Source organism: Notamacropus eugenii, chromosome 1 (assembly GCF_028372415.1).
Source record: "Notamacropus eugenii isolate mMacEug1 chromosome 1, mMacEug1.pri_v2, whole genome shotgun sequence".
Taxonomy (NCBI): Eukaryota; Metazoa; Chordata; class Mammalia; order Diprotodontia; family Macropodidae; genus Notamacropus; species Notamacropus eugenii.
Window position 1 is genome coordinate 101,710,944 of NC_092872.1, and position 26,892 is coordinate 101,737,835.

Sequence of the window (26,892 nt, forward strand, 5' to 3'; positions counted from 1 at the left end):
TTAGGAAAGATGAAGTGAAAAGGAATAATGTTGTAACTTAAGTAAAGTGAAATATGGTGCTCTCAAAAACACATGCCTGTACATGTTTGCATATGTATGACATTATCCTAGGCTAGGTAGTTGGGAACTCAGAGAGTAAAATTAGAAGTATAGTTAGTTTTGGTAAAATAGAGGAAAGAACAGCAACAAATATATGCATAAGTATATGTCTGATACAGATAGAGACAGACAGACAGACAGATTGATGGATATATGCACAGATAGAGCTAGCTATGAACGATAGAGGCTATCAAAGGCAAGTGCAGGTGGTATTCTTAGAACATAAAGGCTAAAGAATGCCTAATTGTTAAGAAATATGTCAGAATAGAATGTAGAGGGAAAAGTAATATAATATCAAGAATCCTGAATTCAGGCTGAGGATCTGCAATTTCATTGCTATAGGGAACTCCCAACGAAGAGTTAAAAATATACAGATAAGTATTTGCCACACACACACACACACACACACACACAAATAAGTATATAATACATGGGAAACCATGAGGTAAGACTCCCATCATATTCCATACTCTGAGTTAGACCCATGCTAAAGTACTGTGTCTGATGCTGAAGAAAAATGTGGAAGAGGTTTGGAAATGGTTCCAAGACAAGGCAGACGGGTTAAGGGTTAAACTATAGGATTAATTTAAAAATTTTGTTTTATTTATTTTCATTACACTTTGAGTTCGAAGTAGTCTCCCTCCCTCCTTCCTTTCCATATTAGAGAATTGGTCAACATTTGATATGCATATATATGTGGAACCATAAACAGGAAGACATGAGAAAAGTTAGAGAACCTTACTTAGTTTAGAAGGGAGAAGGCTAAAGGGTGATAATGGCTGTCAGGAATATAAAGCATACTAATAGCTATTTTCCAAAAAATAAATGAAAAAGAATTTGGGGAAAGAACTCAAGCTGTGAGAGAAGGGATCTAAATTAGCTTCAAAGGAGAATTCCCTATCAGTGAGAATTCTCAAATATTAGAATAGGATATAGAAATACTTTGCAGAATTCTCTTTTCTGCAGATATCTATAACTATAGATTTCCATCAAGGTTGTTACGAGGAAAAATCTTTGCATATCTTAAAAAGCTCTACAAATGTAAGGTGGTTTTTGTTCACTACCTTTATCATACTGTCCTTAAGCCCACTAGTCACACCATCCCAACCCCTCTCAACACCACCACTACTTCCTCCTCTACCACCATGATAAGAGGCAAAGTGGCACAGTAAATAGAGAGCTAACCTCAGAGCCAGGACAACCTGAGTTCAGGTCCTATCTTGAACACGTACCAACTGTGTGTTAAGTGCAAGTCACTTAACTTCTTAGAACTCTAGGCAACTCTCTAAGACTCTAATGTGCTGAGAAATATTACCTGCATTGGTAAAGGGAGTTTACTCGTTTAGGAGTTCTCTATATTAATGAAACTGCAAACCTGGCTCCTATCTTGTTTTACTGTTAAGATATTGGTATCTTCAGGTTGGCTTTAAATATGTCATTGCCAAAAGGCAAGAGCTGTCTTGAGATCTTTTCCATACTTAAGAAATTATGATTCCATCGTTATCAGTTTTAAAAATAAGGTCAGATATGTTAGATTTCCCTCTAGTGGTGTACAGAAGCATTTAACATGGATTATAGTTTAATCTAGGTCACTTGGAATTTATAGGATTGAGAATTTGGTGCTGGAAGGGACCTTCTAGATCATATAGTCCAGGCAGATTTCCCCTCCCCCCTTATTTATACAAATGCAGAAACTGAATCCCAGAGAGGAGAAAGTGATTTTTCCAAGGAGCCACAAATAGTCAATTTGAGCCCAGTCTTGTAATTTCAGATCTAATACTCTTTCCCATAGATCCTGGTACATTGGAAGGAAATGAGAAAGAAGAGAATGTTTAGGGCTTTGGCTCTTCAACCACTCGAGTTGGATGGACATTTGGAAAAAAAAGAATCTATAACCTTTTGATCTTCCCCTCTTGCCTGTCAAAACTTGACTTCACACTTTGCTACTGATGTAAATTGCTTTAGCAGCCTATGGAACTAGTCCTTGGATATATGTCCTCATTGCTTATGAGAATCTTCAAATGGGCTAAAAAGATCACAAGGTCAAATTAGTGTCTTCAGAGGGTGGTGTGAGTATCAATGGCAGGGGTAGACACATAATAGTAGCTTGATGAGTATTTCTTTTTAGTATGAAGATGAACCCTAACTACTTCCCACCCACCACCACCTCCACTGCCTCCCTTTATATGAGAAGACTCCTCAGGTTATTCCCCATATGAGACGGCTGCATTTCTAGTAAGGATTCTTTCTCGGCTCTGTCCAGGGTCCTATACAAACAAGTGTATATATATACACACACACACACACACACACATATATATGTATATACACACACACATATATACATATATATACATATGTGGGTGTGCGTATATATATGTATATGTATGTATATATATACATATACACATATATATATGTATTTACTCCAGGTGGTCCATTTAGTCCAATGCCCTTATTACTGAAGCACTCTGAGAAGCAACACTTAACACTTTCCACTAGTTGTCATAGTGGATAGGGCACTGGATCTGAAGTCAGAAAGACCTGAATTGAAAACCAGCTTCAGATATGTGTGATCCTGGACATGTCATTTGACCTCCAGGTGCCTCAATTTCTTTATCTGTAAAATGGAGACAATAATAGAACAATACACCACCAACAATACCTACCAACTAGAGTTGTGAGGATCAGATGAGAGCATTTTAAAAGCACTTTGCAAGCCTTAACATGCTATCTAAGTGCCAGCTATTCTTATTGTTCTTATTCTACCAAAATGTGACTTCTTTGGAAATATCTTCTAGAAAGTCGTTGTTAGATTCGTTCTGTGATATGGCCTGACAGATGCAAGATTGGGTTTTCTAACCTTTTCTTGACATGGGGAGGAGAAAAAGACCCCTGCTGAACAAGGACTTCTATGAATATTCCTATTGAAGAAGGAATTCACTGGAAGAGAGCCTTTAGGATGGTATTCTTTGATTCCCTTAAGATTGCTGAAAAGAATCATATTTTTAAAAAGACATGATTCATATGCTATAAAGGAAATATTCTCAAAATACAGCTCAGAAAGTCCCTCTGTTGGCAACATCATTTTTATTTACAAAGGACAGTCTTATTTCCCTGTAGCTATAAGGATGTGTTGCTACTCGAAATCTGAATGCCCAGTTGGAAATCAGGATTTCAGTCCTCTTTTCTAGTAAACTCATCAAGGTCAGTTAATCTGATATTGTTCAATAAATTCCAGTGGCTCCCTATTATGTCCAGGATCAAACATGACAGTTTCTGGATTTTAAAGTCATCATTACCTGGTCCCACCTACCTTTCCAAACTTCTTACACCTTCTTTCTTCCCTTTCACATATTGTATGATCCAGTGACACTAGCATCTTTGCTTTCCCTTACACAAGACACTCAGTCTTCTGACTTTGTCCATTTTCATGGGCTTTCCGTCATGCCTATATTCATCTCTGCCTCCTGAATTCCCCAACATCTTACAAATCCCAGCTAAAATCCTACTTTCTGCAGTAAGCCTTTCCACAAGCCCCTTCGCACCTTTGCTTTCAGATATATACTCCTATATGTATGCTTGTATGTACATAGATACTTATATGCATTTATGTATATATAATATATGTAATATGTATTTCTTTATATGTCTTGTGTGTACATAGCTGTTTTCATGTTATCTCCCCCATTAGACTGCAAGCTGAGAACAATTGTTTTTTTGTTTTTGCTTTTTGCTCTTCTTTGTATCCTGATACTTAACACAATGCCTGGAAAGTAGTAAGTGCTTAATAAATGCTTGCTTGACTTGATTTGGCTGGTCTTGCTAGTCGAAGATTTTCATAGCCTAGAGAGTTAAAATACATGAATTTTCTTTGGTGATGACTTTGGAGTCTCTAGATGAAAGATGTTGTATAAAGGTTTGTTGTAATAACTTTACCTCCTGTAAATGAACCTGACATAGTAGAACCTAACACTACCCCAAATATATCCCATAACCCAGATGCACATCACTAGCCAACTGACTGAACATTTCAGCAAAAAGATACCATAACCTCTTGTCCTGCTAACCCAAGGACTCTTCTCACCAGTGTGACCCTTTCAGATGGAATAAGTCATTTGCCTTCCTAATAATTCATTTGCATCTTGGAAAATTAATCCTGAAACTTATCCTTGGAGTTGTCCATGATCTTCCCTGGAAACATTTGAACTATAATGGTTATCCAGCAAATAAGGGTTTCTGGGCATGGAGGACAGTTTGCTTGGGTCTTGTGCTAGGACAGCATGTATGTTTAATTTACTACTGGCATCAACTCTTGTTTCCATCATCCTAGGTTCTGTCACATTGGCCCTGATTGGTTTTCTCCCTGATCCTAAAAATGATTAGGAACCATAGACACAATTGAGTGGCATGCCATCATTCTTTATGTCTTAGGAAACTGGTGGGAGGTTTGGTGAGATCTGGAGGCTGTGCCCTAACTAATAGACACCCACAAACCACAGAGCTGGAGGAGATCCACAAAGCTATGCCTTTGTGTTCTGGTTTAGGATGCTTTGGGTTGGCAGAGGAATTCTTGAGAGCACTCATGTCAGACAGAGACTTGGGTCCTTGAGCTCAGTGATTTAGGAATAAGAGGAGGAGGGAGGCTGGTATGTCTGTAAGGGGAAAAGGAGGCAGAGGAAGTGTTCTTGTTATTGTTCAGTCATGTCTGACTTTTCTTCCTCTTCCATTTGAGGTTTTCTTGGCAAAGATACTGGAGGGGTTCATCATTTCCTTCTCTAGCTCATTTTACAGATGAGGAACTGAGGCAAACGGGGTTAAGTGGCTTGTCCAGGGTTACATAACTAGTGTCTGAGGCTGGATTTGGACTCATCAAGATTAGTATTCCTGCTTTCAAGCCCAGTGCTTGAGCCACTAGCTGCCACAGAGAAAATGGTAAGGGTGGCTAAAAATGTGTCAGCCCTGGAGGTTGGTAAAGATGCTCAGTTTAACTACATAGGATAAAAGGATTTAGGGTGGAACTTTAGACAAATTCTAATCTAACTTTATCATTTTATATTTGAGGAAACTGAGGCCTCGAGAGGTGAGGAGATCTGTTCAAAGTCACACAGCTGATACATGTCAGGGCCTGGACTAGAACTCAGGTCTCCTGACTCCAGTTCCAGTATCCTTTTATTTACAGAAGGTATATAAAGAGGTCCGTCTATTTTGACCATTCTTGTCCTTTCAGCTTCTTGGATAGCTGGTTGGACAAGGAGATGGGTTCCCCACACTAGTACTAATTGCATCGACAGTACATAAATACCTAGCATAGGATGCTGGTATGCCCAGTGCCCTGGTAACTTGGATACCTTGATCTTGGGCCTAGGTGGTAATAAGATGTTTTCGAAATACTTTGACCCTCTCTTAGTTGGTGATGGCCAATTTTCCCTTACTATCTCTTTGAAGTATTATGGTATAGTGCTAGAAAAATGAAGAGACCTGATTTTGAATCCTGAGTTCAACATTTACTAGCTGTGTGGCCAAATCATTTAACCTGCCTCAGTTTCCTCATATGAAAAAAATTGGTATAATGATAATGAGATTTACTCTGCCTAATAGAATTTTTTTTTAAAAATAAACGTGCTTTGTAAACCTTAAGCCATTATATAATAATAATGTCTAGCATCTACGTGATGTTTTAAAAACAGAGTGATGACTTTGGAACTCCTTTGGGGCTTGTTACATATGTTATGTTATTTGATTCTCACAAAATAAGTGTCAGTAATTATTATTTCCATTATTTCTTCCTTTTATGACTCTTCTTCTAAAACATTTAGAATTCATGGGTCTGAGTTTCTCACTGCACTTGAACATGGGGCAATCCAAGAGATAGATAGTCACACTTCTTATGGTACAAATCTGCTTTACTCTTTACTGAATGGTATTATCTCATTGAGCAGAGGAAAGAGATTCAGAAGGTGGGGAGGCTGTGGGGTGAGGTGCAGCTCTAGGAGAACTTTTCACAGCTGCAAATGTAAAGCACTGCCTGCCTGCAATGTGTTGAGCACCAAAAATGATCCCTAAGAAGCTGGATATGATATGTTGCCAAGAGTATTACTGATTAGCTCCAGGGAAGCAAGCCTCAAATGGAGTCTAAGTGGCAAATTCCCCAAAAGATAAAATTCCATTTGTATTTTTAGAGATGTTAGAAGGAATTTAAAGGACTTTGGAAAAGATATGATGGAAAATGATTCCCTAAGACACTATCTCAAGATAGAACTTATCCTTCCCTGATTTTTGAATTGTTAAAAGGGCATTTCTTAGAGTATTTTTGCACTCATGGAATTAAATTACTTTTTTAGGGTCTTGGTTTCTTTTAGGAGATCTGCAGTTTTTTATTTTTGCTGCTATTTAAAGCAATTGCTTACACATGGCATTCAGATGATCAGTGAGTGATTCAAGTATGCCAAGGAGAAAGAAAACATACTTAGGAAGAATATAAGGATGAAAGGAAAGAAAACCAAGGGAGAGCCTCTATGAATAATTAGAAATCTGTAACCATGGATTTAACAATCTGCAGCTAAGCCATTTAAAGTGTTCTGAGACTTAACCAAATTTAATCCCAACTGGTAGTATGGTATAGGGGAAGGAGGGCCAAACTTAGAATTAGATCAGGGTTTGAATTCTGGCTCTCTCCTTCACTGTCACCCATTTGACCATGGTCAAGTTATTTATTTTTCTCATGTCTTCAATTATATATAAAATGAGAGAATTGGACAAGATAGTCTCTAAGTTTCTTCCAGATTCTACTATGAAAAAAATTTCATTAGTGAACATGTGATTATGTAATTGGCAAAATTTTAAAAATCATTTTTGTTCATATTTTAAGCTGGTGAAGGTCATATGGGAAGGTCCATCTAATCTCCAGTGATTATACTTCTTTAAGTCATGTTCTATGAAAATTTTGCCATATTGTTTTAAAACCCATCCCTGACTCTGTATGAATTTATACACTAGCTATTTAGTGGGTGATTTTTGAGTTCATGGCATAGTGTATATATAATTTGTACTAAAATTCCTCAAAATTATAATTCAGTATTCTCTGCGCACAAGTCAAACATTGGAAAAGTAGCTTGCTTTCATCATGCTACTGAAATCATTTTGGACAGCTTTTGGGGACTTTACTTGAGTTTCCTCCTAATAGAATTTGATTCCCTCCAGGACAGAATTCCTTAGTATGGGCAGAAATGCCAGGATGTTGTTGATCCACTCTCTCTCTTGGAGAAAAGGGATTTCCTGATCTAAGCAGATGCCTAGTTGCCTCTAGAGGGATCCAACCCTACTTCTGAGATTAGTAAGCAAAAAAGAAGATAGAAAATGTGCTATGAACGTCATTAAAACAAACCACCATCTCTTACTCCATGGTGTTATATGAGTCAAACTGGAAAATTTTAAATAGTGAGCTGAGAGTCAGAACAAATTCCAATTTCATCTTATCAAAACACTAAGCATTGCTAAGAATTGTGGGTAGAATGCCTAGCACAATTGCAACTGATAGGGAAAAGGCCACTCATTTAAAATATATCACTGTTCTGCATACAGTTGGTGCATTTCATTGCTGAAGCTATGCATTCCCTTCCAGAGGGTAGAACAAATCTTTTTCATTGCTCTCATAAAAACAGATATCACTGGCTCATAAATTTCAGGTGATCTTTCTTATCTTGCTAAGAAACATGGCATTAAATCATTTATTATTTATTTATTTTTAATTTTTTTTCTTTTTAAATTGAGTTCCAAAATCTCTCCTTTTCTCCCAGCCCTCCTGCATCCACTGAGAAGGCAAGAAAAATAATATCAATTAATTATATATGTAAAATAATGCAAAATGTATTTTCATATTAGCCATATCACCAAAAAAGACAAAAAAGATTTTTAAAAAGTTCGAAAGTTATGCTTCAATTTGCACCCAAAGTCCATGGAGTCACGAAGATTGAACAATTATATTTCCTCTAATAATTTTCATTAAAATAAGCATAACTTATGGAAGTAGCATCTCATGTTCACCAGTGAATTTGCAGTCCAAAGGTTTAGTGAACTTCAAGGGTCAAGTTGTTAATGACAGTCATGTGAAAATTTAGCAATCCAGGAATAACTCTGATGAGATTTTACTAGTTTGTCAAAATCATACTCCTCTGAGAGAGAGGAAATGCACATTGACAAATATAGCACGGTAGCCTATATATCATATAACTAAATTAACAATAAATGATAAGATTGTTTCTGAAAATATGTCTCCATAGGGCCCGTCTTTCTGTTTTCAAAGAACAACTTCTATACAAGACGGATTTTTTTGCTCATCCCATTTTCTGTTTTCAGTCTCTTAATATGCAACTATGTCCAGAAAATTTAGAAGGTTGATATAGATAGAATTTATTCTCATAACTTGTTTGCAAAAACCTTGTTTAGTAATAGTTAGCATTTATAACAGCATTTTAATTTTTCAAAGTACTTTATAAATATTATCTCATTTTGTCCTCACGATGACCTTGTAAGGTATTATTATCACTACATTATAATTGAGGAACCTAAGGTAGGCAAGGTTAAATGACTTGGCCAGGGTCACACAGCTTGTAAGTTTCTGAGGCTATATTTAAACTTGGATCTTCCTGACTGAGTCCAGGACTTTACCTGTGCACTATCTAGGTGCCTCCTAGTTAAGAAATTCTCACTCCCATCAAGAGCCTTGGACTTGTTTTTCAGAATTTTTCATATTCTTTATTTCACATTCCTTGGTTCTCCCCAATTACTTGTGCCCAATCACAGATCCTTATTCCACTGATGTTGCAAGATAAGATTTGTTGCGATGCTTCAGCTCCTTGGCAACTCTGGTTTATAAATTAACCTATGTTCTTTATGGCCCGCTTACAAACCATTAAATACAGTTTACATTTTAACCCTATATCATTTTTGCCTTCCTATAGTATGTGAACCCAATCACGTAGCTAGTTTTGAACTTAGGAAGATGTACCTTCCTGACTTGGCCACCTAACTGTCCTAATAATAATAACCAACATTTTCACTTGAGTTTGACACCTTGGAGAGCACCCAAAGCCTGGGGAATGGGTTCAAATATCATCTCTCATATACTCTGGCTGTATTAACTTGGACAAATCAGTTAACCTTCAGAACTCAAAAGACTAATTAATGGCTGACATGCAGTGGATGGCAGAAGAGGTATTAGGAGAAAAGAGGTGTGTGTGTGTGTGTGTGTGTGTGTGTGTGTGTACAGTCAATGCAGAATAAACAATGTATATGGCAGTTGTGGAAAAAATACTAGGGTTGGAACTGGAAGATTTGAATTTGAATCCCAGCTTTGCTTCTTAGTATCGGTATAAACTTGGGCAAGTAAGAGAGCCTTTCCAGGGCCCAGTTTCCCCCTTTGTATAATGATGAAATTGTACTAAATCATCTCTAAGGTCTCTTTCCACTCTACATTCTAAGATCGGATGGATTTATCACAGATGTACAAGGAATCAGACTTATCCTGCCTAGCTCTGGAGGATGAGATCAGGAGTGATGGGTAAAAGTGAAGAGGGAGATTTGGATTTGATGTGAAGATAAACACCTAAGTATTAGAACGGTTCCAAAATACGATCAGCAGCTGGAAGGTAGTAGGTTCTCCCTAAGTAGAAATGTCCAAGAGGACATGGGATGACTACAATACATCTATAACAGTAGAAGACAGAAGGTTGCTTGTTTATGTCCCCTACTCACTGCTGGAGTTTCACTTCCCTGGATTCCTTCAAGACTCGGTTCATATACTCATCTCCTATAAAATGCTTCACCTGCTCCTACAAGCTGCTAGTCCCCTTCCTTTGAGATTACCTTCCATTTGCCCAGTATACATCTTGAATCTTGTTGTCATTTTCGTTCATGTTGGACTCTGTGATCCCATTTAGGATTTTTTTGTCCAAGATACTTGAGCAGTTGGCCATTTCCTTCTCCAGCTCATTTTACAGATGAGGAAACTGAGGCAAACAGGGTTAAGTGATTTGCCCAGGGTCACACGGCTACTAAGTATCTGAGTTCAGATTTGAAGTTGTGTCCTTCTGACTCTAGACCTGGTACTCTATCCACTATGCCACGTAGCTACCCTAATAGTAATAGCTAACATTTATATACCACTTACTGTGTGCCAGGCACTGTACTAAACACTTTACTAATACTATATCATTTGATACCCAGGGAGGTAGGTGCTACTATTATCCCCGCCCATCCAATTCATGTCTTCATGAGCCCATTATGGGGTTTTCTTGGCAAAGATACTGGAATGATTTGCCACTTCCTTCTTCATCTCATTTTACAGATGAGGGAACCGAGGTAAATTGGGTTAAGTGACTTGTTCAGGTTCACATAGCTAGGAAGTATCTGAGGTTTGAATTGAACTTAGGGTCTTACTGACTCTAGATGCAGCACTCTATCGTATCACCTGCCTATCCACCCTCATTTTACAGATAAAGAAACAGATTAAGGCAAACAGATTAAGTGACTTGCCCAGTGTCATACAACTAGCAAATGTCTGAGGCTGGATTTGAACTCAGGTCTTCCTGATTCCAAGTCCAGCACTCAGTTGCACTGAAAAATGCTTTTTTATCCATTTATTTCCTATTGATTTCATTATAATGCCATACTCAGCTACCTCAGAAGTAGCAACAACTTTTCTAGAACCAGCATGGAATGTGGGGGACAATGTATTAAGGATTGTCTTTGCCTAACCCTCTACATGTCAGGAAATACACAGTCCCAGTGAGTGTAAGGCATGACACCCTGTGGCAAACATTTGTTTTTTTGTGTTGCTTTTCAGATTGGGTTTTTGCCCAAACCTCTCTGACTCTTGCAACCTAGGGTAAATTATAGAACCTTTAAAGAACCTCTTTTTCAACTGACTATTATTTTAGAGAACTACGTAAGGAGGGATAGTGTCCAATATTAATGAAAGGCTTTTATTTTTCTTGCAAGAGAGAAACTTTCTATAGCTGTAGCTATTGTTCCAAGTGTAATCACCCTTTAAAAAAATAACAACTGACTGTGGGGATTTATATCATGGAAATGTTCCTTTGGAATTCATCAAGGGATGAATCAAGGCAGGCAAATCATAAAGCAAATGCTGGCAAGGTGTTTTGGGTGAGTCCGTCAAGGTTGAAAAAAATGGAAAGAATAGCAGCTTTTAGTTTGTTTTTGTTTAGTTCTGGTTTTAATTATGCAGTTTCATTTCTGTTAACCATTTTATAGCAATGAACTTGATTCTAGTGTCTCTTGGTGTTCCCATCCATATTTCTCATAAAGACAGACTCTCAAATAGATGGTAGATATCCAACCCCCCCCCCCCCCCCCAAATAAGAGAGATGTGTAGGAGCAAGTGGGAATAAGGATGTTGGTAGAATCAAAAACTGATTTTTCACCTTTGTTAATAAGGAGGAAATATCAATGAAACAACAGCATCAATTAAATTAATTTAATTAAATCAAGTAAATTTACAGGATAATAATAGCAAACTCTACAGCATAAGGGCAGTGACTGAAGCTGTCTAGATTTGGCTGTTGCCATCATCAGGAAGGTAGGGTAATGAAAGCTCTCCAGCTAAAGGAACTCCATCGGACCTTGGAGTATAGGGCCCATCCTAGGGTTTGTCCAGAAACTTCAGATACAAATTTCTACTTTTTGTCCTTTCAATTCTATGACATCGTCCACCTGGTTCTTCACCTTGGCTTGTTTCGGTCCAGTTCTTACCCTCACAGGAACTTGGTTCAACCTTCCAGCTTTCTCCAAACTTCAGGGGTTGTGGTGATCCCCTGCTCAGCCTCAACTCTTGACAGAACCCAATTCTTCTCAAGTGGAAGGTGGGAAGGAGAAGGATATAGAAAACAGTAATGATGCCCCCTTTTGTAAATTAGTAGCATCAGCTCATTTATTTTTAAACTATGATGCACCAAAAAGAGGACAGTGGGATTTTCCTTAATATCTTTCAGATGTATGAGTAAACAGATCCTTTGCCAGGTTAGAGCCTCTCTCTCTGTTCTCACTACCCTGACACAATTCCTATGCTCGTGGAGCCAAATGGAGCTCACATTTGAATAAGAGAAAAGTCAGCTTCATGCAATTCCATTTATATTTGTATTTGACATCTAAACGCTTTCCTTCAACTCCTGAAATTCCAAAGCAATTGACAAAGGCAGGAAAGGGGAGATGAGAAAACAGACCCTGTCTGACCAGTCTGGTTTTTGTTAGGTTTGTCATTCCTGAGCATGCTCAGAGCTATAGGGTTTTTTTTTTTCTGCTCAAGCTTTTTCTGGAGTGTTTTAATCACTTTAAACTTTGAAACGATCCCCCTTCCCCCTTTCCTCACACAAGGACTTTTGCACAGGTTTATATTCCAAGAGCCAGTCCATGTGAGCCAGGAGCATTTTAATTTTGTTTCAGTTTATCCTCACTAATCTTTTACAATGTCCATATTGGTTAGCAACTACAGGTCCGTTCCAATTCAAGATTACTAAACAGGTTTACACCATGGAAAAAAGGTGTTTTCTTTCGGCTCATGGTGAGTTGATTTATAATAGAAGTAAATTACTCCCACATTCAGTATTTCCATTTCAGTGTTTTATTGTTGAGGGATAGTTTACTTTATCACTGGAAGCCTAGAACCTTGTAAATTAATAGAGATTCCACCCAAAATTCTTATGACTTAGTTGTTGGCTACATTATACTTGAATCTTAAAGATACCTACTGAAGGTCATTGTAATTATAAACTAGCCTTTAAGTTTTGAGATGTTGATGATAGAGTCAGAGTATGATTCGTTAGGCTTATAGCTTTGGAGGAAAAAAATATTTTTCCTGCTCTTGGCTAGCAGCTTCATTATGATGGGAAACCTAAAAAAAAAAAAAAAATTCCAGGAAACTAGTTTTGTTTGTTTATTTTACTTACATATCAGAATAAGCATATATTCCCCCAAATAGTGTACTGAATAAAAAAAAAATAGTTGAGTGAATTTAACTGGTATTCATCAGAATTTTATTTCTTTGACTTTCCAATAGTAGTGCTGCTGCTTAAGAATTAGAAAGTAAGGATCTTTTTCCACTCATAGATCAGTGCTATGTTTTATCCACTGTTAAACCTCAGTTGCCTCATCTGTCAAATGAGTTGGAGAAGGAAATGGTCAACCACTCCGGTATCTTTGCCAAGAAAACCCCAAATGGGATCACAAAGAGTCAGACATGACTGAAAAATGACTGAACATTAACCGAAAATATTGTTTTTCTCTCTTTTCCGCCACCTGTTTTCTTACCTCTCAGAGAGATTTTGCACAGACTGTGTCCTCTTCCCCTCTCCATTCCTTAAACATAAAATAGACAGACTAGTGTAATAGATAAGTGACTATAGAACCAGCAAGACCCAGGTTCAAATCCTACCTGTAACACATACTGGCTATATGACCCCTGGGCAAGTTCTTTAACTTCTCAGTGCTCTAGACAACTATTTAAGGTATAGTAAAGCTTCCAGCTTCCATTGGTAGAATACAGCCTTTCCTCACCTGGTAGCTCCCCATATAATGGCAATTCCCATCCTTCTCTTTGACCTCATATAGTTAATTTAATTCTCCCTTACACAGTGCTTCTCATAATGTACACATGCTTTTTAGCCTCTTTCCTTCTCTTCTCTCTTCCATTCATTCAGTCCATAGACATTTGTTGAGCAAGGAATTCCTTGGGCAAGACATTATGTTAGATACCCAAGGGTAAAAGTGCACAGTGCACAGTGACTGGTACATAATAGGTACTTAATAAATGTTTCATCTCTCTATCTGTCTCTCTATCTTGCCTATCTCTGTCTTCTGTCTATCTATCTGTCTTGCCTATCTCTCTGTCTTCTATCTCTCTATCTCTCCATCTATCATCTACCTATCTAGGTGGTGCAGTGGCTAGAGCAGTGGGGTAAGAAAGACTCTTCCTGAGTTCAAATCCACCCTCAGACACTTACTAGCTATGTGACCCTGAGCAAGTCACTTAACTCCATTTGCCTCAGTTTCCTCATCTGTAAAATGAGTTAGAGAAGGAAATGGCAAACCACCACAGTATCTTTGCCAAGAAAACCCCAAATGGGGTCACAAAGAGTTGGACACAACTGAAAAAAATGACTGAACAACAAAAAAATCTATATCCAGCTACAATTTATCTGTCTCTCCAAAATAGCCCCATCAGTTCCCAGAAACCAGAGCAGCCATGATAAAACAAAAATCCCACTATGATATGGTCAAAGCAGTTTTCAATGAGAAAGTAGGGGAGCAAGAAGGAGAGATGGGAGCAAAGTAGAAAGTAAATTGATAAGCTGAACTGAATCTGCAGTTGGAGCTGCTTCAAATATACCAGGCTGCATGCTCACTTCATCTCTCTATACATATTCTTTACTTAATATAGAGTAATTATATTCATTATTTACATCTTGGATACCCTTGACAGTACCCATGACACAACCTTGAGGACCTTCACAAAACCCTCTAGCTATCTCTTCATCTTCATCATGTTAAAACCTGCTTCTCCTGTGCGTGTTTGTCCTTCGTTGCCAAAGAAGACATCAGAGAAATGATGACATGACTTGCACTTGACTTTGTTTTGAGTGAGGGAGGACTGTGCAGGTCACCAGCCTTACTTCTCCTCCAGAGCCATCTGAATCCAGTGACCAGATATTCATCAGGATGACTGGAGATGACTCAGAATGAGGCAACTGGGGTTAAGTGACTTGCCCAAGGTCACATAGCTAGTGAGTGTCAAGTGTCTGAGGTGAGATTTGAACTCAGGTCCTCCTGACTCCTGCATTGGTGCTCTGTCCACTGCACCACCTAGCTGACCTGCTTCTCCTGAAGCCCAATGAGATGAAGGTTTATTTTCTTTTTTATATGTGTAGAACTGAGGATAGTACTCACATTTAATAGGTACTAAATGAATGCTGGTTTTGAACTAAAGTCAGCTGAAGCATCCATCATTCAACATAAATAAGAACCCATGTTATTCAACTATATTCTTTTTCTGTCTTAACAGCTATTCTTGCAATAGCATGATTTTGCACTATCTTCTTATTACAAATGAAACCAGTTTTTTTAGCTACTGGTGTCAGTAATTGGACAGACCCATGTTTTCTCAGTGTATATTGTAATCCCTGCATGCTTTCTCACCCTGTATAATTCTTGCCCATAGAGGATCCATTCAATAAATGAGAGGCCTTTTAAGTCTTTTAACATTCCATGTATACCAGGATTTAAATAGGTATTTATGGGTTGGCCTGAGAACCTAAGCACTATTTATAACATAATCTCAATGGAGCAGGGTATTCTGGGTTTCCAACATTCAAGAACCATTTTAGAACACATCTTATTTGTGAGTTGGAAGATTTGTACCTATCTATAGATCTATATTCATTGATAGTCACTATTTATCATCCCATAAATGGAAAGTTGAAAATGGTCAAGTATCTTAAAAGAAATACAGGGATATGTGGATACCACTTTAGGCTATAGGAGTTCATGACTGTAAAAATACAAACACAGCATACAAAAACTTTGCTTAATGCCACCTCCTCCAGGAAGCTAATGTTGATTTCTAGCATTTTATTTTTATATTGCTAATATACTTCCTATGTAATATTTTGTAATATAATTGTCTACTTGTATCTTATCCCTCCTCTGGAACATAAGCTCTTGAAGGCAGACACCATGTCTTAGCTAAACTTTAGCTTCCCTACCACCTAGCACAGTGCTCTCCAAATAGTTGTTGTTTTTTAGTCATTTTTCAATCATGTCTGACTCTCTGTGACCCCATTTTGGGGTTTTCTTGGCAAAGATACTGGAGCGGTTTGCTGTTTCCTTCTCCATCTCATTTTACAGATGAGGAAATTGAGATAGACAATGTTACGTGACTTGCCAAGGATCATGTGGCTGATAAGTGTCTGAGTCTGGATTTGAACTTGTCTTCCTGACTTCAGGCCTGTTGCTCTATCCACTGTACCACCTAGCTGCTCCACTACTGCAAACAATAGAGCCCACTTCAAATTTGTTGAAGAATTTTTAATTCTCTCTGAAACACCATTTATCCCTATCTATTTTCTAGATCTATAATTTGATGGCCAAAAAAGGATTTGCTTTTTCTCTTCAGGCTTCCATACTCTATGTGCATGTGGGTGTGCATGTGTTTGTGCGTGTATGTGTGTGTGTGTATGTGCGTGTACATGTGTGTGTTTGTGTGTATGTGTACTGGGGGTGGGGAGGTAGAGAATGGAAGAGGTTATAGGGGAATAGAAAGGATAACATTTATGGAATTTTCTTGGTCTTTCTTCTTTCATACGTAAGGTCCATGAGGAGTGCTGGTTTTTGAACTAAGAACATCAACAGTAATAACAGTAGCTAGAATATATTTAGTATTTTAAGGTTTGCAAAGCTCTTTACTAATAATATTTCCTTTTATCCTACAATAACCTAGGTGCTATTATTATCCTCATTTGTAGATGAGGAAACTGAAGCAGACAGAGGTTAAGTGACTTGTTTAAGGTCACACAGCTGTTAAGAATCTGGTACAGAATTAAAATTCAGATTTTCCTGGCTCCAGGTCCAGTATGCTATCCACTGTGCCACCTTGCTGCCTAGCCTGTAGGGCTTAGCAATTTTCTTGGAAAATAAGAATGAGTGCAGTTGTTCACCATGTTTCTTTTTTCCATTCCAGGCTGTGCTGAGTCCTCTCATAGCCATTGCCTTGAAAATTTCCCAGATCCATGAGAGGACTGGCCGTCGGGGCCCCACTGTCATCACCTGAATGAAGGAAGGCTTACTGATCCGGGGCCACAAGAGAGCACCAGGAAAGAGAGCTGCCTTTGCTGATGCCTTCTTGCTACTTGTTTGTGCCTTATATGACTTTGAAAGGGTGTTTTGTTGTTGGGGGGAGGTGGGTGGGAAAAGAAGACTTCAATTTCATTTCAGCTTTAGCCAGTTGCATTGGCTAACCAGTGCAATTGTGTATTTAGTAGTCTGTTAAAGCTGCAATATCTTTTTAGATTTTCCCTCATAAGTAACTCACAATCAAGAATTAAACTTCCTTCCTCTCCATCTCTAAATCTCAACAGTCACAAAGAGAAAAGCAGTGGGTTAAGAAAAAGTTGAGTGCCCTGTTTGTTTTATATTCGATCAACATGACAAAAGGTTCGGAATTCATGAGAGAGTAAGAGCAGGGTCAGTGGTGGAGGGTGCTAGATGAATTTAAAGACCACAGACTCCCTTGGGCAGCTCAGAAGCAGGCACCCAAAGCAGTTGGAGCTCGATAGTTTGGAAGAGGATTCCAATGTGACTCTCCCCAGCAGACCCGATTGATCACCAGCTGCACACCCCTAGCAATCCTTTTCTTCCTGTCTTCTCGATTCCCCACCAAAGCTTCCTTTAAAACACACTTGCCCTCTTCCAACAGTACATATCAATGGGGTATTTCTCCCCATTTATTTTTGAAAGAATGGTATTTCAACCAAAATATTGATTTCTTTCCAAAGTTCTCATAAACTCACAAATCTGTCATTTGTTGGCCATGTAGGGAAGCTATTCACTGGGAAAACCTTATGGGAATGGACATTTTTAATTCTTCCAAGCCTTGAACATATCCCACATGTTTAGCACAGGATTATAGGACACATGTGTTTGTATTGATTCATCCTGGAAGGTCAAAATCCCCCAAGCTCCACTCTCTTGTTGATTATGCTGAACAGCGTATACCTTCTGAGCCTACTTCACAAAGGAGGGCATTTGTCAGTTAGTTGGCCTCACCTTCTCCTTGATAGGAGCCAAAGGGAACACAGAACCAATACTAAGGTATGAAATAGATGCTGGGAGGGATTCACATATAGACCTTGGGACAGAAGAAGCGGGGATCCTCATAAGAATGAGGAAAAAAGATGGACACATCTTGCTTTCTTCACTGGGGAAAGGATACTGCAGCTGTAGTGACATGGCTCTGTACTCCACAAGAAACACAAACACATTGTGCATGAGACTTGTTTGCATATGTTTTGCTTCCTTGGGAACAACACACTCACTCATCAACTCACCCATTGAGATAGCCTGAGGTAGTCTGACAGTTTGGCAGAACCTTGTGGCTATGGTCAAGGTGAGCTCAATTAGGAACATTCCCCAGGAAGTAAAGATTTTCCTGTTTTCTATCTATGCTTCTGTTAAAAATTGCAATGACATTTAGTAGTTAATAAAACAATGGAATGCTGTATTTCAGTCTACTTCAAGGATTGTGGATTTTTTTCCCCCACCATTTCTTAATGATACTTTATGTAGAAAGAGATTCTTAACCTTTCCTGTGTCTTGTACCTCTTTGGCAATCTAGTGACGCCTATGGACTCCCTTTTCAAAATATTTCTAAATGCACAAAATAAAATACATAGGATTACAAAGGAAATTAAGTATATTTAAATATGGTCATCAACATAATATTTTTAAAAATTCATGGTCTTCATGATAAGAACCACTGACTTAGTGAAAGATAATTGCCTTTGAGAAGGTCCAAGGATTCTGTATTCCATTTTCACTTCATAGGAGATCTATTTTAAGTGTGTGAGGGCAGTTATGAGGTACAGTGTACAGAGTGCTGATTCTAGAGTCAGAAGAACTCATCTTTGTGAATTCAGATTTGACCTCAGATCCTCAATAGTTCTGTGACCAAGTTCTGTAAGCAAATCACTTAACCCTGTTTGCCTCAGTTTCCTCATCTGTAAAATGAGCTGGAGAAGGAAATGGCAAATCATTCCAGTATCTTTGTCAAGAAAAGCCCAAATGGGGTCATGAAGAGTTGAGCATGATTTAATATTATCATCATCATCATCATTAAGTGGACCGAATGACAAGGTTGTCTCATTCCCCAAAACTGCCCTTGAGAGTTTGTCAGCCAAAAATGGCATCTGATCTTTCATCCTCTTCCTTCTTTTTAAAGTTCAAGTAGAGTTGACTTGTTTGAATTCAGGTGATAGAAGACTCGCCACAGGATCCATCAGAAATTTAATAAAACTTCCTTTCTGTTTTGCACTCATGTCCTTTGAGGTAAATATCTGCTTATTAATCTGCCATGCTCTTTTGAAGATAGCAAAAATTCAACCTGATTCATTCAATGCTGATTAAACGCCTTGCAGGCAAGGCATTGAAAGTATGATGACAAAAATAAAAGAGAGTCCCAGTCCTCAAAGAGTTTATAGTCTGCTAGCTTTAAGTTTTTTCACTCTTAGAAGCTACACTCGTAGAAATCCTTTCAAATTGGCTCAACTTTTGTAGAGCGGGTGACCTAAGTCAACTCTTATTTTAAAAATTTCAAGTTGTCTTCTAAATATTGACTTTTTTTTGAGTCATTTAAGCAATGGCTTAATTAAAAAAAACGAATCATGGCAATCTATAGCACAGAGATCCTGGGAGTAGGATTTCTTAGGGAGTAGGACTTCTGGGGATTTGCCAATGTCCAGTGTATTTTCCTGACCCTTCACCCTCCAGCACCCAATACTCATCCACCATTTCTACTGTTTGCCTGTGTATAATCTGGTTCTTGTTAATCTAGTCTATTTGTTCATTCAGAAGAATATATTAAGTGCCCACTATCTATGGTCTTCTTTTCTGGATGCTGTAAGAGGTTATATAAAATAAAAAGAAAAACCAACTCCATCTTCTAGAAGCTTACCATCACAGAAGCACAGAGTGTTAAAGTTGAAGGGCCTTTAGTGGCCATTTAGTTCAACTGGTACCTGAGTGAGAATCTTCTATACATCAGACATTAGAAGTGATCATCTCGATGCCTTATGAATTTCACTTTTGGGTGGACTACCACCATAGGCTAGGGGATCATACCTATCCTTTCAGTGAAGCCTTTGAAATCTGCTTTCCCCAAATACAAGGCACATTTCAGACTATTCTTGACTTTTTTCTGTTTTTCCACCACAAATTCTAAGATGGAGCAGTCACTCCCTGCCCTCCTACCCACCAAGTTTCTACTTCTAATTCTTCTTCATTCAGTAGCTCCTTCTTGGTAAGAACCTAGCCCAGAAAGCAGTTCTCATCACTTCTATCTTTGATGGAGAGAAACACTATATACATTCAACCAACTGAGTAAACAATCAGCAAGTATAATTTAGCATGTCCTATGTGCCAGGCAGCGTGTTTAGGCACTAAAGATATGAGTACAAAGAAGGAAACAAACCCTACCTACAAGTATATGTATATGTAACACATATAAATATATGTATATGTAATAATCCATATGTTTGTTGTTGTTCAGTCTTTACATTCATGTACAACTCTTCATGACCTCCATTGGGGGTTTTCTTGGCAAAGATACTGGGGTGGTTTACCATTTCTGTCTCCAACTCATTTAACAAATGAGGAAACTGAGGCAAACAGGGTGAAGTCACTTGCCCAGCGTCACACAGCTAGTAAGTGTCTGAGGACAGATTTGAACTCAGGAAGATGAGTCTTCCTGACTCCAGGTCCAGCACTTTATCCACTGTGTCACCTAGTTGCCCTCGCATTGGTTAAATAGAGGAGTCCCATGGTTGAGTCCATGTTTAAGGACAATTATCTCTATAACAATGTGATGGATGGTCTAGGGTGGTAAGAGACTTGAAGTAAGGAGACCAGTTAGGAAGCTGTTGTAGTAACCTATACCATAGATGAGGATTTGGTGATCTGTGATCAGATACAGCGATATGATTCATTCCCTAAGTGAGTTACCAGGTCAACAGGTGATGTCAGTTCAAAGAGAAAAATAATGGGTTAGAATGGTCAGGGAAAACCTTATAGAAGAAGGGACACTTAATCTGAACCTTGAACAATGCATAGAATCAATTTGAATGGATTACAGGCAAAGGACAACCCAAGTTGGAGGGTAGAGGGAAACAGCATAAATAAATACAACATTGTGATTTTGTAATCCCCTTGAGGACAGGCACTATCTTTTGCCTCTTTTTGTATCCCCAAAGCTTAGCATAGTGCTCGGCACATAGTAGGTGCTTAATATTTATTTGAATTGAAATGAATTCAGGTGTCAGGATTGAATATGTTGAGTTTAGCAAGAAAAGCTGGTTAGAGCAGAGGGTTTTTTTTACAGCGTCTCCTCATACCTTCTCCAACACAAGACATTTTAAGGTAACATTTTATAAGATTCTTTAACAAGGAAAATTTCACAATATGATAAAAAAGGTGAATTATATAGTTTGGAGTTAATATTCGACTTCATCAAATAGAACAAGAGTCAGTTAAGTTTTAGGGAATCCCCCTAGAAAATCATTCTCTGAAAACCACTCAAATCCTCTCTGAACGCTCCTCTTCAGTGTTCTTTTCCAATTGATCACAGGTGACTTAAGGTAATCAGGAGAGGGACCTCTCCTTCTGAACAATACCTTCATTCCTTCAGGGGAATGGGAGGAAAACATTGCTGCTTTGAGGTGGGTCTTTAATCCATCAGTTCAGCCTCAGGATCTCTTTATACTCTTAAAAATTGTTTAGGACCTCAAAGAACTTTGGTTACTGGGTCATATCTATTGATAGTTACTATGTTAGAAATTAAAACTGATAATCTAAAAATATTTTAAATCATTTCAAAAGTAAAATAAACACATCACATGTTAACATATGTGGAGCAGCTAGGTCTCTTAGTGAATAAAGCACTGAACTTGAAACCAGAAAGACTCATCTTCATGAGTTGAAATCTGACTTTAGACACTTACTAGTTATGTGACCCTGGGCAAGTCACTTCACCCTGTTTGCCTCAGTTTTCTCATCTGCAAAGTGAGCTGGAGAAGGAAATGGCAAACCACTCTAGTATCTTTGTCAAGAAAACCCCAAAACTGGCTCACAAAATGTCAAACATGACTGAAACAAATCACCAATATATATAATTTTTTGGTGAAATAACTTTTTCCAAAACAAAAAAACATATCAGCAAGAAGAATGCCATTGTTTTACATAGTTTAGCAGATCTCTTTAATGTTTGGTTCTTTAATGCTTTCTTAAGATGACAGCTAGATTTCTCATATATGCTTCCTCATTTAATTGGTTGCAATATGTTTTGGTTGAAGTATAGATGTGTGCCTCACACAGACACATGGTTGGATCAAGGAGGAGTATTTTGATAGATAAATTTTGTCTTAGTATTATTACAAAAATACTTTTGGCCTCAAGGAACCCTTAAAAGGGTCTCAGGTCTGTGGACCACACTTTGAGAACTGCTGCTCTAATTCATTCAGGAGAAAGAGGAAGGCAGTGATCCTAAACACTTTTTTGTTCTAAATCTAATCATCACCCTTACTCCATTTTCTGGGGACTTAGCTTTCTTTCTTGATCTTTCACTCACTTGACTAAAAGAAAGAAATTAGGCCCAGGAAAAAGTGGAGTAAGGATTTTGGTAAAGGAAATTATTTCCTGAGAAGTTTGAAAAAGTACTAATAAAGTTTCTTCTTTCAGGTATGTCTAGAAGGGATGTTAGACTGGAGAAATATTTATTTCTGAACATTTTCAGTTGAGCTGAAAAGGAGATTTTATGTTTTCATACTCACATTTTCTTGACACTGTACAATATCAGTGAATTCCACGAGGTTGTCCATTGGCTGCTGGCCATTCTTGCTATGCTACAGGTTTCTCAGTCTTCCCCACAGTTATGCAGTTCTCTGATGACATCCTTTACCCCACTCACTTACACAATTCCTCCTTTGTAATGTGTTGCTGCCTGCCCACACTCTCAATGTTACATTGGGTGGGTCTCCCCTCCAGGTGTTCAGGGTATGTAGTATTACCTTATCACTAGAAGAATATTGGTGTTAAGAAACAGAGTAAGTCAACATAGAAAGTGTGTTGCCCAAGGCAGAGAGAGAAAGGAGGGAAAAAAACTTAAATGCCTATTATGTGCCAAGCATTGTGCTGAGTACTTTAGAAATAGCTCATTTTCTCTTCACAACAAACCTGGAGGTAGCTGCTATTATTATCCCTATTATACAGTTGAGAAAACAGAGGCAGAGGTTTAGTGATTTGCCCAGGGTCACACAGCTAGGCAGTATCTAAGGATGGATTTGAATTCAAGTCCTCTGGCCCAGGGCTCTATCCATTGTACCACACCGAGATGCTGCTAAGGAGGCTGGAGACCTAGGTTCTAAACCTAGCAACTTACTAGTTGTGACCTTGATCAAGTTACTACCTCCCTGGGACTCTGTTTCCTCATTTGCAAAATAAAGCTTGGACTTAAGAGATAGGATATCTAAGGGCTGTCCCAGCTCTAAAATTCTCTATCAGTACATGTCATCACTGAGGCAACTACAGTTTAATCCATGATTTTGAATTCTGTAGCTCTCCATGAAAATTTGCAAGCTACCATGATGGTAACTGGATCATCTTTCAGCCTTTCCTGATCAAATATGCTTGCTGTCCATGTGATTGAAGAGGATAAACAGTGATGAGTGACACTCCATACTGATTTATGAGTGAAAGTGCTTTGACATGACGGGAATGCTTTTTGAAATATAAGGCTCATGTGGAGTTTGACAGTCACATAACTATGCTTTTGGACTGGTAGCTGGTTACACTAATCAAGTGGGACCTTCCTGGGGAAGGAGAAGGTCAAAAATGATTCAGTATGCATCAGGAAGGGGAAACCCTGTTTAAAGGGCTGACCTTGATGTCAATGACTCCGTTCTGTTGCCAATGGGTGTGTTATGCCTGGGGGTGCCCTGGAAACCCTTGAACAGCAGCCGAAATTCCAACTATCTCTGTCTCCTGAGAGCCTTGAAGTCTTGGGAATGTTTCCATTTTTGGCTCAAGAGGATTCTGAGAAGCTCTGTGAAATTATGTAACAGTCAATAAATCAGTCTTTGGCTCTTAGTAGTCATAGAGAGATTATCTGGGGTGCTAGAGCTTGGTGAAATGTCTTCATGACCCCAATCACTTTGACTCTTGGGTGACTTGCTTATAACCAAAATTATCATCATTAAACTTGAAATACCTAATTAACCTTTTCTCAGTTTTGATCGCTCTTGATTTCTCTGCAACATTTGGCACTGTTGATCACCTTCTCTTAGATACTTTCTCCTCTCTATATTTTCTTAGCATTGTTCTCTCCTCGTTACTTTCATATCTGTCTGACTGCTCCTCAGTATCCTCTGCTGGCTTTTCATTCATGTCATGTCTACTACCTGTGAGTATCCCCTAAGGTTCTGCCTTAGACTCTCTTTTCTTCTCCCTCTATACCATCTCACTTGGTGATTTCATCCACTCCCATGAGTTCAATAATCAGTTCTAGGCCAGTGTTTCCCAGATGTACATATCTGGTGCTACCCTCTCTCCTGAGCTATTTTCATACATGTACTGCCAACTACCTCTTAGGCATCTAGAAATGAATGTTCTGTCTTCATTACAAATTCAACATGTCCAAAGCAGATCTCATTATCTCTTTTTCCATGCCCTCCCCTCTCCCAAACTTGCCAATTATTTTCAAGGGCACCACCATCCTCCCAGGCACCCAGACCCAAAGCCTCAAAGTCATCTGCTCCTGACTCTCATTCACCCCATTGTGGTACTTCATCATATGCATTGCCTGTTATCTAATCCTATCTCTTCACTCCCCTAGCAATCCCTTCAGTTCAGATCCTCATCTCTTACCTATTATTGCCTTTTACTATGTTTATATAGAATAATGTGTAGTATATATTATATAATAGTACAATGTATCCATATATTATGTTATTATAAAATATGCAATTATATAAGAATGTACTCACATATATTATTATATCATATTACAATACATTTTATTATTAGGTTATATGATATATTTATATATTTTATTATTTTGTTTTATATTATATTATATAGTATTGTAAGTCATTATATTATTATATAATACATTTATATATTATACACCATTGTATAATATGTTATATACCTATTATTATGTTATATACCTGTTATTACATATACTATATACCTATACTACATGCTTATTATTATATTCATATTACTGTATCTCTAGCCTATTACCTATTACTTCAACAAGATCCTATTTATTCTCCCTGATTCATGTTGTACCACTCCAATCTATCTATATACTGCTGCCAATATAATCCATGACCAATTCTTGTTTATAACTTCACTGCATCTTTCATATGCATTCCTTTCTCTCTGGTCTCAACTACAACCCTAGTGCAGACCCCTTTGACCTTGGCCTTGAACTACTAGACAGCCCACTAACTGCTTTCCCTGACTCTTCCCATTCCAATCTCTCCTCTACTCAGCTGCCAAGGTGATTTTTCTGATGTGTAGGCATGACATCAGTCCTCTGGTCAGTTAGCTCCACTGGCTCCCTATTATCCAAGATCAGTTCTAGATACCCTTTTTAGCATTTAAAACTCTTCCTAACTTGGCCCCTTCCTAGATCCCTTGTAGTTTGTTCCCCTCCAAATAGTCTACGATTCAACTACAATGAATTACTTGCTACGCTTCCTTCTGTACCTTTGTAGTGGCGGTCCTCCATGAGAGGAATGCTCTGCCTCCCCTCTACCTCTATATTTCCCAGTTTCCATTAAGACTCAGCTGAAGTCCCACTTTCTATAGGAAATATTTCCTGGTGTGCTCACCTAGTAATGCCTTCCCCTTTTATATTTCCTTCAATCTTTTCTGTATTTATCTTGTGTGCACCTAGTAATCTATATGCTGTCTCTCCCAATAGACGGTATGCTCTTTGAGGATAAGGGGGCTATTTTTGCCCTTCTTTGCATCCACAGAGCTTGATACTGTGCCTGACATGTTGCTACCACTTGGTAAATGCTTGTTGACCAATTGCCTGACGATAAATGAAGGAAGGAATGAGGGAATGGGATTGACTAACCTGTGGAGCTCAGTGATTCAGTGGATTAGCTAGGGAGCTGCCAATGTATGTGATGACTGATAATGCTTCTGCATCCCTCAATAATGATAGTTATTCCAGTAGTCAAGGGGAAAACACTTGCCCAAAATCTTGGCATCAGTAAGATGTGCAAGTGGTACATACAGGATAGGGCTGTTTGTTGTGAGCTGGTAAACCAGAGATGTGACTTTAATGTCTTTATTTTTCTCTCCAAGATATTCACATCTTGCAGGTGGCACAAAAGTGGTTTATAATGAAGCTCAGATGGGACCAATGAAATGTGGCTTTTTTATCTTTTGGATTTCCCCCCTTCAATACTAGCACTTAATCAGCTAAAATTTTCATTCTTCAAAAATGCTTTCTTATACAGTTTGTTTTCCTATAATTTTAGCCCATTTTTTTCTTCTAGCTTCATGAGAGATTAAGAATAAATCAAGTCAAATCATCAGAAATATACTAAGCACTTCTTATGGGCCAAGCTCCATTCTAAGAACACTACAACTTTGATTTCTTACAAGATAACTCTAAAGTCTCCTGTCTAATATTGGTGATAGCAATTAATCAATCAATAAGCATTTATTACAATGAGCTAAAATGGTGTCCATCCTTCCTTCCATCTGGGTGTAGTCTCATATTATATCCCCACAGACAAATTTTTAGTTTGTCTCTACCAATGGACTTCATGAGTTGTTGTTTAGTTATTTTCCCATCATTTCTGACTCTCTATGACCCCATTTGGATTTTTTTTGGGGGGGGGAAGAATTGAAGTGGTTTGTCATTTCTCTTTCTAGCTAATTTTACAGATGAGAAACAGAGGCAAATGGGGTTAAGTGACTTGTCCAGGGTTGCAC

General features: G+C 38.2%; 1 protein-coding gene across 1 annotated transcript in view; it reads left to right on the forward strand.

Moving 5' to 3' along the window:
• PGM5 (phosphoglucomutase 5) overlaps window positions 1-18,398 on the forward strand; it is a 215,362-nt gene extending 196,964 nt beyond the window's left edge. The window contains exon 11 of the mRNA XM_072611005.1: window positions 16,850-18,398. Coding sequence (XP_072467106.1) covers window positions 16,850-16,939 — 90 coding nt within the window. The 3' untranslated portion in view covers window positions 16,940-18,398. The remainder of the gene's footprint in view (window positions 1-16,849) is intronic.
• The last annotated feature ends 8,494 nt before the right edge of the window (window positions 18,399-26,892 follow it).